The sequence below is a fragment of the Coenobita brevimanus genome, chromosome 91 (assembly GCF_032717465.1).
Source record: "Coenobita brevimanus isolate Jiangsu-jjx chromosome 91, ASM3271746v2, whole genome shotgun sequence".
NCBI lineage: Eukaryota > Metazoa > Arthropoda > Malacostraca > Decapoda > Coenobitidae > Coenobita > Coenobita brevimanus.
The window spans coordinates 4,228,481-4,243,543 of NC_137044.1; the positions used below are offsets into that span (position 1 = coordinate 4,228,481).

At 42.2% G+C, this 15,063-nt stretch overlaps 1 protein-coding gene across 1 annotated transcript in view; it reads left to right on the forward strand.

The window, feature by feature from the left end:
- The window catches only part of RhoGEF64C (Rho guanine nucleotide exchange factor at 64C), a 78,608-nt gene that overhangs the window by 38,439 nt on the left and 25,106 nt on the right, over positions 1 to 15,063 (forward strand). The window contains exons 3-6 of the mRNA XM_080281950.1: positions 897 to 3,819; positions 6,397 to 7,400; positions 7,758 to 7,952; positions 11,248 to 11,453. Of these exons, the coding sequence (XP_080138076.1) occupies positions 897 to 3,819; positions 6,397 to 7,400; positions 7,758 to 7,952; positions 11,248 to 11,453 (4,328 nt within the window). The remainder of the gene's footprint in view (positions 1 to 896; positions 3,820 to 6,396; positions 7,401 to 7,757; positions 7,953 to 11,247; positions 11,454 to 15,063) is intronic.

Here is a 15,063-nt window from a genome sequence, read left to right on the forward strand (position 1 = left end):
GTCAACTCAAGTGTGTGTGTGTGTGTGTGTGTGTGTGTGTGTGTGTGTGTGTGTGTGTGTGTGTGTGTGTGTGTGTGTAGAGGAAAGAAAACGGAAGAGGGAAGGAGGAAGGTCCAGAATCCCGAGGGGACCTCTTAATCCTTCACACGGTCACTCGTGTTCCGATTTTGGCAAAGGCTTTGTAAAATTCTCTCCTTCATGTTTCCTGAGAAAGGGTATAGCTCACATGACACAAGGGGGTAGGGTGGCTCAGTGGTAGAGTGTCAGACACAGGACCAGGGTGGGTCGTGAGTTCGAGCCAACCCCAGTAGCTGCCATGCCGGGAAGGGTAGTGCCCTCCAGTCACCTAGCAGAGCTATATGATCTAATAAGGTCTAGCACGGGGTAACATTTCCCTTTTTCACATGATAAGATTGACTTAGAAGTTTTTATCCAGTTAAGAACAAACTTCATGGAAGGAATGAGGTCATGGTAAACCAAAGATGATTTTTTTTTTTTTTTTTTTTTTTTTTTTTTTTCATCAAAGATGAGTCACTGGACAAGGTCAAATGCTTGACCCAGTAACTCAGACATACTGTATTTGGTTATTTTGGACCTAATGTGGTGAAAGGATTAAGAGCCACCCAATGGAGAAGGGCTTTGATTTGAAGAACAATAGGTCAGAGGTCAAGGTCATGGAGCAAGGTCTACTCAGTTTTTCTTCTGTATGGAAGAAAAAAACTTACAGTTATGCAGGAGTAAAGTAATTCACTTTTGAGTGCAAATGGTCAGAGGTCAGTCACAGATATTCAGCCTTTACTGTAGACCATTTACAGGATGCAGGTTTTGTTCTCTTTGAGTACTTCTTCTTGTTTAATGATGTAATGTTTTAGCTGATAGTGGTGGTGTTGTTTCAGGACTATGGTGGAAGTGTGACGCCAGCCAAAGCCAGGCGGAGCTGGGGTGATCTACTCAAATTCCGTTCTCGACCCAAGGAGCGACAGCTCTCCCCTGTGACTGATGCCTTCACTCCACCCCCTGTACCTGTCACACCTTCCTTGACCACCCACAATTACATGGCAGAGTACAGGCAGAAGTATGGCGGATATGGAGGAACAGTGGGTCGAACATCCTACCAAGCCCTGCGTGTGGTGCAGGGTGTATCACCCCCACCAGGACCCATTCATCCAGCCCAAGCTTACAGTAGCCGCACCAACTATGCTGCCACCACAGGCACTGTTACTGCCACCAGCAAGACTACTATGGCATCCACTGTGCGCTACACTGACTGGTTTGGATCAGTGGTGGGACGGCGTCCTCCTGTGCGACCTGCACTTCCCACCTTCAATCCAGCAATGAATGGAACAGATAAGACAGCAGCATGGGACCACTATGTAACCATGGAGCCAGTGTATGCTGCCCCACAACCAGTTCCACAAGTGGTTCCAGTTCAGTTATACACTAATGTGTGTGTCTGCCCTGACCAGCTGCTGAACACCAGAAGCCGCAAAAAGAAAAAATGTAAGAGATGTGGTCGTAAGGTGGCAACCATTCGTCATACTACCACAAATGGCACAACCAAAGTTCGCCCAGCCATTCCCGCCAACTTGTACCAACCTCCTCCCCAGATCCCAGTGAATGCCACCCAGCACACTTGGGGCTGGCAGGTGTTGGAGGAGAGAGTTTACCAACATTATGAAGTGCAGGGCCGTGCACCGCAAACAGTTCCATCTAGTGCTACAGTCCACACTTTGAGTGAGGAGGAAGAGTCGCCACCCCCTACCCCTGAAACTGTGCGTAGTGTGAGGAGTGGTAGAAGCAGCAGAAGTGGTAGGAGTAGTGATAGCTCTCATACTATCACTCGTGATAACCTTGAGCCTACTCGACCTGCTCCTCCCCCACCAACTACCTTGCCTGCACTGCCTGCCCCTCTTGCACCAGTAACACCGACCTCTAGTGCCAAGGATCAGCTAACAATAGCTGATGACACAGATGATAAGCGCAACTCTATCTTGGCGCAAAACACTTCAGCATACCAGCTTATATCCCGTAATGGCCAGGCTGGGACACATCTCGGTTCAGACACAGATGAGCTCAGCGACAATGCTGTTGACAACAGTGACCCATGGGATACTGAGCTGGCTGCAGCTGACTCACAAGAAGGAAAAGTAAATATAATAACAATAGGAAGTAACCAACATCAGGGAAGTAGTGGGAATAACAGGGAAATTACCAACAAAATCAGAATAAATACCACATCAGATGAAGCTATTTACAGTTCAGGTGACCAATCCTCTGACAGAGATGTGGTGTCAGGATATGACTCTACAATAAGCAGCAACTACACCCTTTCAGTGAATAATTCAACATTCACAGATTATGAGGTTTCTTCAGGTAGCAATATGTCATCTGTAAGCAGTGGAAGTCCATTTAAAAACAATCATCAACAAAGGTACTTACCTATTGCAAAATTAACTTCGTTGAATAATAAAATCAATACATCCAAGAGCAGAAATAATTCACCAAGTGCCAAAACAACACACTCCAATACCAAAAGCTACCAGAATTCCATTTTTGCAGCAGAAATTAACAAGAGTTCAGCAAATATTTCTGCAAAGAAACCATCAGGAAGTAGCAGTGGTCCCAGGCTGGAGGTGAAGAAGTTGCATGAGGCAAGCGAACTGCAGCGTGGGGGCAGCACTGTTCGTATTGCTGGACAGCGCATGTTGGTGTTAACCCCCAGTGCTCCTCAGCCAGATACTACACACTCAGGTTTTTCTAGCAGTGGGGATGAAGATGATGATGATGATGATGATAAGATCATAAATGAGGACAAGAATGATAAGAATGTAGAGGAGGATACCAGTGACTACCCTGCCTCTTCACCAACTACCACCCATGCATCAGATAGTGACACCCTGCCTGAGGATGATGACTTGCCCCTTGATCCTCCTGACTCAACCAGCCTCTATGGAATCCCTTCAACCATACCAGTTCCCCCTCCCCTCCCACCTGACTCTCGCTGGGCTCCAGCAAAGGACACAATCTTTGAGGAAGAAGAGAATGAGGAAACAGAGGAACAAATGAGGAAAGGAAGAAGAAGAACTAATAATGAAAATGAGGATGATTCAGCAATACTGGGAGACAATGATGACAAGGATGACCCCAGTGCTAGCTCTTCATCTACATCATCCCCTTTGCGCCATGAAGGTCAGCCCTGTCCCCCAACACTTTCAGAGCTACTCAAAGTCAAGTCCATTCTGAAGAAACCACCCTCAGTTGACACCAGCTCAGAAACAGACTCGGACTTCTACCTCCCAACATTTGCAGAGTTCAAGCGGAAGAAGAAGCAGGTGCAGTTCAGGGCAAGCCATGACGTAACTGTGATAGAAGATGCAGGGGAATCCAAGGGCCGCAAAGTACCGTCTTCCCGATCCCACAGGAGAGACCGGGAAAAGGAAAAGGAGAGGCGTAAAAACAGTTATAATTTAATTGCAGACTTGCAGGATGTTTATTCTAGGAATAATGTTTCACATAACATTCAAAGAACTCCCCATATCAATGGGTTCAGTGACACAAAAGTGTATGAGCAAAATGTGGAAGATGAATATAAGGATGAATGCAACAAAGTACTTTTACATGTGGATGATGATGAGAATGAGGACCCTAGAGTGGAAGTGGAAAGTGATGGTTGGAATGTGTTTCAGCAGGAAGTACAAGATCAGTCTGTTGATGTAAATGGAGACATTGGTGTAGACAATATTCTAGATCAAAATGAAGTGTGGGGAGGAAATTGTAAACCTGCTGGGGAGGAAGTGGAAGAAGTCATAAGTGGGAGAGGTAAGCTTTTGAACCTTCTTTTTGACTGATGAAATTAGTTAATTATAGCGTTTCCTTTTTGCAATGTATTGCATTTTGTCATGTTAAGTATTCAGTTTAAGAGCAGTAACAATATTCTCCAATCTATGCTGGAAATTGTGATTACCTGTAACTGAATTGATAATGATATATCATATGTTCAGTACTGTATAGAGGAATCTGGTGACATCTCTGAGCTATCCCCATGCCTTACAGGGATATCATACCTCCGTATATAGTATCTGTCAGCATAAACATGTCCTTCACAACTGTTTGCTTTCTTCCCTGCCCTTCACCCTGTTGTCAAATCTCTGTCAGGGATGTGATTTTTTTTTTTTTTTTTTTTTAAGAATGATATAAATGATTGACATCCATGAAGCACTTACTATAATGTTACTTGAGCATACACCTCAAGTGCAGCAGGCTGATAGGTCGTGGTAGAGTTTACATTATAAATTAAAAACATCCCTTCTCCACCACCCAACATCGCACTGCACACGGCCACCACAACCATTCAAAATCATCAGCCAAACTGCACCTTTTTGAACCTCTTCCAGACATTCTAGACATGAATTCACATTTCTGAACTACTGTATAATATAGTCACTTCTCTTGTATTACACTGTATGTTTGAAGACCATTGACCATGGTAGCATGTGTAGGTATTTTCATTTGACGGAAGCTCTGCACTTCCCAAGCATTATTGAGATGGCAGTTAGAGGGCCTTGTGTCCTTACTGATCCCCCAGGCTGTGAGGTCAACCATTCTGGCGTAGTGAAGGTTTCTTGGGTTACATAAAATCGTTTGGCTTTTCACTCAGTTTAGTATTACCTTTAGGTAGCACTACATCAGGTTAGTTGAGTGTGGGTGCCCTCACCTACCACTACTAACACAAAATACAGTTAACAGATAATCTATTTAACCCTCACTGTTATGCAGACTCTTTTACTACAATTCGCTAATTCACCTCATGTACCACTATCTTCACAACACAGAGAAACCATCATACCTTCAACATCAACAAAATCTGTGAGACCCAGTTGAAGTAATTGACTAACTGTCAGTTATTGGGTTCATATCTAGTTGACCAAGGGGCCACAACACCAGCTGCTATATAACAGCAGTAATCTATATCTGTGTCATCATTACCCAGTCCTAATTCCCACTTAAAAGATGGGATGAGATTGCTGTGTCATCATTACCCAGTCCTAATTCCCACTTAAAAGATGGGATGAGATTGGAGCCAGAAGCAAAGAAAGAGAAGACATAGAAATGGGAGATATGTCAATCAATATACCCAGTATAATCGGCTACACAATCATTCTAACATCATTGTTAGCTTTGAAAGTCTACTTTCAGTGCTCAGAAACCATCTGTAATCTCTCTCTCTCTCTCTCTCTCTCTCTCTCACACATCATAAACCTGTGAGATGGTCATTCTGTCGACTAATGGTTTAAAATAGGGTGCTAAATCTTTGTCATGTTTCTTCATACAGACTTCATTCATCCATTATATCCATTTCCTCTGTATGACCGTATCATCTAAGCAGAGCTTTAACAATTCTCTTGTGTTTCTTATCCTGTCCACATCACAGCCCACACACATTCCTTTGTATTACCATTTCTATTGCCCTTACTCTCGACTCTGCACTCACTCCATTTCAGTCTTACACCCGTACATATCATCATCAACCCTCGTGTATGCTTCACACTCAGTCCTCTGTTTTATATCAAAGTCTTATTATAACATACTGTAATGCCTGAAACAAAACATGATAAGTTAATCGCAGTCTATCTGTCTATTGCCTGATGCCTTAATCCCATCAGGGGTGGCCACAAACAAATTACCTCCATGTTGCCCTCTCCTCCGTCATTTCACTGCCGTCCCCCCAGCTTACACCCCCCTCTCTCATATACCTCTTCTCTCCATCCCTCCATCTCATCCTTGGCCATGCCTCCCCTCCCCTCCCCTCCCCTCCCCTCCCCTCCCCTCCCCTCCCCTCCCCCCTCACTGACATACACACTCCTTGTTAGTCTCTGGCTATCCATCCTGTCCATGTGGCCAAACCACCTCAGTGTATTTCTCCTAATGCTTTCCATCACATCCACATCCACACCACAATGCTTCTTCACTTCCTCATTTGTCAATCTGTCTCACAATGTTACTCCACATGCTTCTCTCAGATAACTCATTTCCATTGCCCTCATTTCTTGATATACAGTACAGTCAAAGATGGGAATTGAACCCAGATGCCACCAAATTCTTAGTCTGCAGCACAACCTCTGGGGAAAAAAAAAAAAATTCATCTGGCTGGGTTGCATGGGCTTTTATACATGTCATTATACAGCTGTCATCTCTCCCATTCATTAATTAGTGAATTTTGCATACTGTGGTAATATGTTCACCTCCAGTTTACATCTTTATTATTCAAAACATGAACTGTAATGAAGCATACCTTCTTTTTCAAATTACTGTATATATTATTTTTATGTAAAACTTAAATGTTGACTAATAATGCAGCATCTTCTGTGAAATAACTATACATTGCCTGTGTTGCAGACCATGATGGACCGAATCTCCACCGTGGTCTGTGTGAACGTCAGACCTCCGGCGAGAGCTTTTCAAATCCCTCCCAGCTCCCTCTCACCAGCAATCCTCCATCACGCCATGCACCTCCTCCTCCCCGTGGCCGAACTTTAAGCCCCCCAAGACCTAGTGTGCCTCCTCCTCCCCCTCCTACCACAAGAAACTCATCATTACATGTGTTACCACCTCAGCGACCCCTACCCTCTCCCCCAGCATTACCTCTAAGCCCTCCCCCAGAGTCACCTCCTCCTTCTCCCCCACCCCCTCCTCTCCCAACCTCACCTCCTCCCCCACTTGATGATACAGATCGGGTTACCATTTTTAGTGGGATCTCCCAGGAAAACCTATCATCACAAGGCCCAACCTTCAGCAGCTTCAAAGCCACAGGTAGTTCCCTAAATCCTCCCATTCTTACTGCTCCTACCCAGCCTTTCCCCTCAACCCCCAGTGAGTCGCCTTGCCCCAAGGAAAAGCTGAGGGAGGTGCTGCCTCCCCCAGGGCACATCCCTGTGTTTTCCATCGATGAAGAGACCCGAACAGCAACCATAAGGGGTCGTGGGGCAGCCCATTCAAGGCCCTCATTTCTTGATACCTTTGCTGTTGCCAGTACTTCTGATTGCACAAATGCCTCATCTAGTCCACCCCAAGCTCCACGAAGACGCAATCGCAACCGCTCTATGAGTCCAGAAGCTCGCTGTGAAGCAGGGCAGAGTGGTGGGCGAGGGCGTAGAGCTTCCTTCCTTAGCAGTTTGGTTGGTGGAGAGGAACATCCCTATGAGCAGATCACTGACCACATATATGAAGAACTGCTGTCTCACTCATCATCTAGCCCCCCTCACTCTTCGGCCTCCCACATGCCCCCATCTCCTGGCAAGTCAATGTTTGATGGTGCATCCAAATATGAGATCCTAGAATATTTACAGGATGCCAGGACTCGTGTGGCCAACTCTGTGGAGGATGAAGATGACACAATTCAGGTGAGACTTCATATATAATGCATCATTATTACTTCAAAGGTAAATTACTTAGTGCAGCATGACTTGTGGCTGCATTTGTGTTGTGTTTTGTTTTTAATTTTAGCCAATTCAAGCAGTTAATTATTAGTTCCCTTTCACATATTCATGTTTTTGCAAGTTGTTTCATAGGTGTTTTGTGTGACTTGCATTTTTTTTTTCTTTTTTGCATGGTGTTAATATTTTGTATGTAAGCTTGCAGCACCTCAGTTTTTGTTTACTGTTAGTAACTAGACAGGATCTCTAAGAATGGCAAGTAAGTAAGAAAAATAAGTGTTTGTGAGTGAGTTAGGCAGTGGGTGATGTTGGTGATGCTCCCAGCAGCTGGAGGACAACCCACTTGGGGAGGTGGAGCTGGATGATGATGATGATGAAGAAGAGGATAGACTGGGAGTGGAACGAACTGAAGACCACTTCACCTCAGCCCTCACCTCTAGGAACAGAGGACACCGATCCTCAAACATGAGCTCCAACTCAGACTCATCAGAGAACAGTGGCTTACTCAGGACAGACAAGGTTAGTTGGGAAGATAACAGAAAACTAATCATTTGTAGGATTCCAGGAATCCAAATGGTATATTTTAACCAGTGAAGGGATTTTTAGATTTTATCCTTTCACAGCTTTGACAGCTACTAAACTAACACTGGAAGTGGCTGATATCTGAGGGAAAAAAAAAAAAAATCCACCCAAAGTTCTTGCTCAGTATTGGGTATGTTTATTCATATCCTTTTAACACATGGAAGTAAAGTTCAACCTGAGTTAGCCAGTAGGATCTAATTAGTGATGCATGTGTTAAAGCATGTCAGTTATACTTGTCAGAAGCTGCCAGTTGTTTTAAGGTATATTTGCTAAAGTTCCTGTGAGCCAGAGAACCCTTATTGATGCTACTGATGTGCCAAAGTCTTCATCATTGTTTCCCTGTTAGTAATTTCTGTTATGTGTATATGAGTGAGGTGGAGGCGGGGAGAGGGAGAGGGAGGCCAAGGATGAGGTGGAGGGATGGAGGGGAGAGGTATATGAAAGAAGGATATGTGAGCTGGGAGCAGGGCAATTAAATGGTGGGGGACAGGGCGACATGGAGACGATTTGTCTGTGGCCACCTCTTACAGGATTAAGGCTTTTGGCAATAGATAGGTAGATTGAAAGTTAATGAACTGATAAAAAAAAGTACAGTATGTCAGACTGTAAAACGTAACTGCTTGAGAAATATCCGTCTGTTATGAGTACAAGTTTGATTTAGGTAAGCATTCATTGTAAGCTTTTATGTATTTTTCACTACAGTCCAGTATAAAGGAAAAAAAAAAAGTGATGTATCTATATGAGTCTGAGACACTGAAGTAGTATAATAGTAGTTGTAGCCCCAGGGTCATCTGAAACATGAAAATGGTGGATTGCAGGCTGAGGTTGCCCTTTTGTGGTGGTCCACCATCCCCCTTTTGGGGGAATAGGGAGGGAGTTGAGGGATGCGTGTATTGTATACCTGGGCAGCAGAGCTGCCTGGCTATATTTGTACCACTGCAGGAAGTCATCCCATCCCACCACCTGGAACACTGTAAATTGTGCACTCTAAATCAGTAGACACAATATTATAAAGGAGGAAATAATTTATAAAGAAATGTGTATTCATAGTAATGGAGTTTAACCCTTGCTAAGCTTCAGACCTCATATGAAGCACAATGGTCTGCACAGGTCAAGCTGCAAGCCTGATATGAGGTACAGTACAATTCAGCCTACATTGGTTATAAAACAATCACTCAGGGGAGGTAAACTACATTACAGTATAAAGAATCAGCCCAGCAGGGGTTAAAAATAGAGAGCCATCAATTGTATAGCTAAACACTGAGTGCTCCAGTTTTTTTTTTTTTTTCTGCGATGTGATGCAAAATATGAAGTAATGAGGCTTAACTGTATTGACTCTTAGCACCAGTCAAGTCATGAGTATCATGTTTCGGAGACAGTACGTCATTAGAAAAAGTCAAGGTTTTGCTGACTGATTTTGTTTTCATTTTGGATCTGATCTAAGAAAATGCTGTTATCTCTTCCTTTAGTTAAATGGTTATGAGGGTCCTATATAGTTAGATGAAAAATGAACTGTTGGATCATTAATCAGGTTAGTTGAGCTGTTTGTATAAGTAATATAATATCCTGATCAAATGACATACTATACTCAGAATGAGAAGATCACATCCATAATTTCTATATCTCATTGTACAGTATATCTAGTCTCATTATGAGCATAAAGATCCAGGGCTAGGCTGCTTAGTATAAACTAATGGCAAGGATGACCAGTTGCTTTTCCCCGAGCAGCATTATATGAGCAGTTAACTGCCCCATCCATCTGATGTTGTAATCCCTTCTGGGCTATATGCAGTTGGAGCAGTACCACATAGGGTAGTAACACTAGAAAACAAATGTTTTCTAGTGTTACAAGAAACTGTTTGGCTGTTCCCATAATTCAGTTATAAGAAAAAACAAATCTTTGAACAGAATACACATTGAGTAGCAGCAGACTCTTAGTGACAAAGCATATCTGTAACTGTAGGCTACTTGTGATATACAGGTACCTTTTTTTTCTTTTACTTTTCTGCATGATAATTTGTTATGCATGTCTTTGTGTGAGCCATATTGTACCAACTTTGTTTTCTTTTGTGAAAAGTATTTGTCTGATCACCTAAGCTTCTACTTTCTTGATGTATTGTTGTGACCAGCCTAAGTCAAATGTGGCACGATTTTGTATGGCGTATTGCTGTGATCAAACTAAGTTAAATGTGGCACCAGTTTGTTTGACTTGTCTTGTGTAAGGTACTGTACTGTAACTTTATGTCATTTAATTTCTTAGAGTTGCCCAAGATAAGTTCAACAGGAAAGTAATAGATATCCCCCAAGCATGTTTTATATTAAAGTTTCTGTAATATGCTTACATAGACATCATCAAATCTAGGAGTAACCCTGACCACTCTGTCTTAGTAAATATAATTATGATTTCACCAAAATGTGACTAAACCTCTGAACCATGATATATTGTAATCTACAGAGAATACTGACAGTCATGTATCAGTATTGTGTTGGCAGTTCAAAGAATTTTTAATTACAATGCAGGTCCAGCCTGTAGTTGCCATCTTAAATTTTGTGTGGAGAACACCAACAGAACTTCATGATTAACAAGGCTTTTTAGATTGTTGTTGAATGAATGTAATTACTGTACTGTAATTTCATTAGTTATGTTGTCCTAATTATATAATTCTTTTAATTAATATTTGATGTCTTACTAAGTTTGGTTAAGCTGAATAATTGTATTGTATCAAGCATATGTGCATGTCATCGTGACAGTATGTTGAAGTCATAATGATCACAGCTAACAGACTTTATGAAGCATATATGCATTACAGTATACATATAAGTATCCAGGTATGCTATTGATTTTGGGGAATTTTGTACTGTAATAGAGTAATAACAAATTTCCATTGCCAAAATCAAAACACAGGTACTCTTGTACAGTATCCTCTTGTTTGGAATACAATATACTGTAGTACTAAATGTATATAGTTCTTTCTGCTAATATTATAACTGAACTCAAGTACATTTGGAGAAACTGTAATTGGAAAGTAGTGCCTTAGCACATGTTAGAAGGCTGCATCATTACATCATATCTCACCACTACTTCATACTACATACAGTATACTTGGTGATCCTACATTGTGTGTTGCATGTTTTATGTCTAAGTCAACAGTACTGTACTAGCAGAAAGGCAGTTAATATTGTTTTTATTACTATATTATCTCTGTGATGATCTGTTTTTTGGTGTCCTCAGGAGCGACTGATGAGTGGTGAAGTTGAACGAACTGACTCAGGTGTTGGTTCAGAGACCAGTAAGCCTTCATTGGCTGTACGGAGAGGGCCAGCAGGAGGACTTAGTGGTGCTGCAGCTGCCAGGGAAGGCACCCACAGCCCTCTGTCATCAGATTTGCCTCTCTGTGATGATTGTGATGCCCCAGTTGACACGCATATAACGAACAGGTCAGTAGTTGAGAGATTAGCGAGGTTTTCATTGATGTGATTAATCATTATTTTATCAGTCTTCTGTTTCCAATTTCAGGTTATGAAAGACAGACAGTGGTGTCAAATGGTCACAGACATTTCTCTAGTTATGAAGAGGAAAAAGGAGGAGGTAAATGATGATCATGCAAGAAAAGTGAATGCAGATTACTCTGAAAATAGGAAGTTATTCTGGAAAGAAGTGTGGAAATGTAGAATTGACAGCAGAAAGAAAGGTGAAAGTGTGAAGGATGTAAGTGAAAAGAAAGGTGAAAGTGTGAAAGATGTAAGTGATAGATTCTGGAAAGAAGTGTGGAAATGTATAATTGACAGCAGAAAGAAAGGTGAAAGTGTGAAGGATGTAAGTGATAGATTATTAACCCAGGAGGACGAAGTGAGGACCAGATGGAAGGAGTATTCTGAAAACCTGACGAATGGGAATAGAGAGAGCAGAACGACTGTAAACATGATTGGTTGTGGGGGTGTGTAGGAAGAATGGAGTGCCAGGGAACATGACACTCACACACATGAGGAACACTGTGAAGTGGCTGAAAAATGGGAAAGCAGCTGGGGTTGATCAGGTGTATGCAGAGATGATAAAGTTTAGTGGAGAGAGTGGAATGAAGTGTTTATTGGAGATATGTAAGAGGGCATGGATGAGTGAAACTGTGCCAGCAGAGCGGAAAAAGGCTGTGATTGTACCCCTGTACAAAAATAAAGGTGAGCAAAGTGAACACAAGATAATTGTGGCACAAGTTTATTGAGTGTTATAGGAAAAGTATATAGAAGAGTTATTATAGAGAAAGGAAGAGAGATATCAGAGGTCCTAGTGAGGGATGAACAGAGTGGTTTTAGCAGTGGCAGAGGATGTGCGGATCAAATATTTGAAGTGAGACAGGTAGTGGTGAAGGCTTGTGAGAAGGACTGTATAAGGTGTTCATGGCATTCATGGATCTGGAAAAAGCATACGACAGAGTAGGCGGAGAAGGATTGTGGAAGGTTTTGCGCATGTACGGTGTAGATGCTAAGTTGCTAGGTGCCGTCAAGAGTTTTTATGATTGTAGTGAGGCATGTGTAAAGGTAAATGGGCATTTAAGTGCATGGTTCACGATCGCTGTGGGCATGCGACAATGTCCCCATGGTTGTTCAATATACAGTATACAGTATATGGAAGGGGTGATGAGGGAAATAAAAACACGAGTACTGGAGAAAGGGATGGCATTGGTAATGAATGATGATGGATGGAATATCTCAAATTTGTTGTATGCTGATAATGCAGTGCTACTTGCAATTACTGGACAAGAACTCAGTAGACAAGTGCAGAGTTTTCTGTGAGCTTCATGCCTTGAGAGTAAAAATAGAAAAGAGTAAACTGCTGGTTATCGAGAGAGAAGGTGACTCTCAGTGTGATGTTCCAGTGAATGGAGAGAGACTGGAACTGGTGAGAGAGTTCAAATACCTGGGTACAGTTATAGAAAAGCGAGGAAAATGTGCAAAAGAGGTGGAAAGTAGAGTGACACAAGGAAGGAAAGTAGCTGATGCAATGAAGGCCTTGATAAGACACAGAGGCTTGAATGTTGCAGCTGCATGAGGCTTACATGAAGGAGTGATAGTGCCAACTTTAATAAATGGGTGTGAGACTATAGTGTGGCATGAAAATGAAAAGTCAAGAGTGAGAGCAATGGAGAAGGGACTGCTGAGGAATATATTGTATGTGGAGTACAGGGAGTGGATAGGATACGGAATGTGATTCGTGAAAGATGTGGAGTGAGGAAGTCTGTGGACACCAGAATCGAAGAGAGTGTACTGAGATGGCATGGTCATGTGGAGAGAGTGAATAACAATATAGTGGTGAAAAAGGTATATCTGAGTGAATTTGAAGGAGGGAGGCAGCAAGTAGGACAAGGAAAAAGTGGAGGGATGTGGTGAATGAGTGTGTGAGGAAGAGAGGTATGGAAGTTGATGAGGCTAGGGGACTGATAAGAGATCTAGCTGGCTGCATGAATGTTGTGAGAAGAAGTGCATGATCAGGGATTTGGCACCCCTTTTTAATGTGACAGCGTTCAGATTGACTATCGGATATGTTTATGTGATGCTACAGAATGTGGTGAAAGTTTCCGGGGGCTTGAATGATGTGTGAATGGAAGCATGGCCCATTGAATTGGGCAGACTTGGGCTGTCTGGATATTGCTACTCCTCACCCTGTCCTAGGGTGGGAAAGGAGGCCCGGATGATAATGATGATGATGATGCTGATGATGATGATGATGAACAACTCATACTTATGAACAAATCTTCACAGAAGTATTATAGTAAATGAATATTCACAATCCAAATACAGTACAGTGGATGGTGATACTGCACCAGTAAATGATCACCTGTCATTTCTTGCATTGTCATGTTGTCAACTTTGTTGCCATTGTCCTCTGGAGTAACATACAGTACACTGTGTGTGTTTTTCCTGACACAGATTTTATTATTACTTCAGCCTGTCGCAAAAACACAAAATCAGTGAGAGTAGCAATAGCAGTAGCAGTAAACAGCATTTTATTATAATGGAAGTTATCATCTTAGCTCTTGGTAAGCAAAACCTTAGTCACCTTTGTATTGTGCACACTTTGTCAGTACAGTAATTTGTAATTATTTATGCTTTGTTCCTGTTGTTGTGGTCTGTGAGTTCATGGTCCAGATTTTATAAATATGTATAAACAAGCATACAGTGTGAGAGAACATAAGCTACACGTTATGGACAGATTATAGCGCTCCAGTCATTTCATCATTAATTTTGTAAATTCAGAGATGACTTTTTTTTTATGCAAGAAAGAAGGAACCAAAGGCCAGGAGCCCGCAAACCATTCCTTCCAAGAAAAAACAAAAACAATACAAAAGAGAGCCAAATTCAAGATCCATTCATTTTGAGATGCCTGGACACACTGCGTTTGAAAGACTGGAGATCATAGGAAGCAGGAAATACAGACAGAGGGAGACAGTTCCAGAGTTGACCTGTTGCATAAATGAAGGACTGGGAGTAACGGTTAACTCTTGCATTAGATAGTTAGACAGAAAAGGGATGAGAGTTTGTTGCTAGACGGCTGCTACGCACCCGTTGAAGAGGTGGAGGGATGCAAGCAGACAGTTCAGAGGAGCAGCAACCATTGAAGTAGCGATAGAAAAGAGATACAGATCAGCATTGTGGCGAAGAGACAGAGGTTGAAGAGAGCCAGTAAGAGGAGGAGAGTTGATGAGATGTAAAGCCTTTGACTCCACCCTATTGAGAAGAGCTGTATGTGGGGAGCCTCCCCACACATGAGAGTTGTACTCTAAACAGTGGTGAACAAAACCTGTGTATAAAGTCAGCAACTGTGCAGGGGTAAAGAAGGTACAGAGTTGGCTTACATAACCATTACATAACATAACCATTATGCAGTTTTGTATTTTGCTTGACCTCAGTACTACTGCACTGCTGCCACCATGTTCAGACCAGATTAATCTGTCAAGTAATTTAATAAAGAAAAATAGGAATCAGTACAATAGGAAAGGTACCTATGTTGAAAACCAAAATGTATTTTACAATTCTACTGTAAGCTCACAGT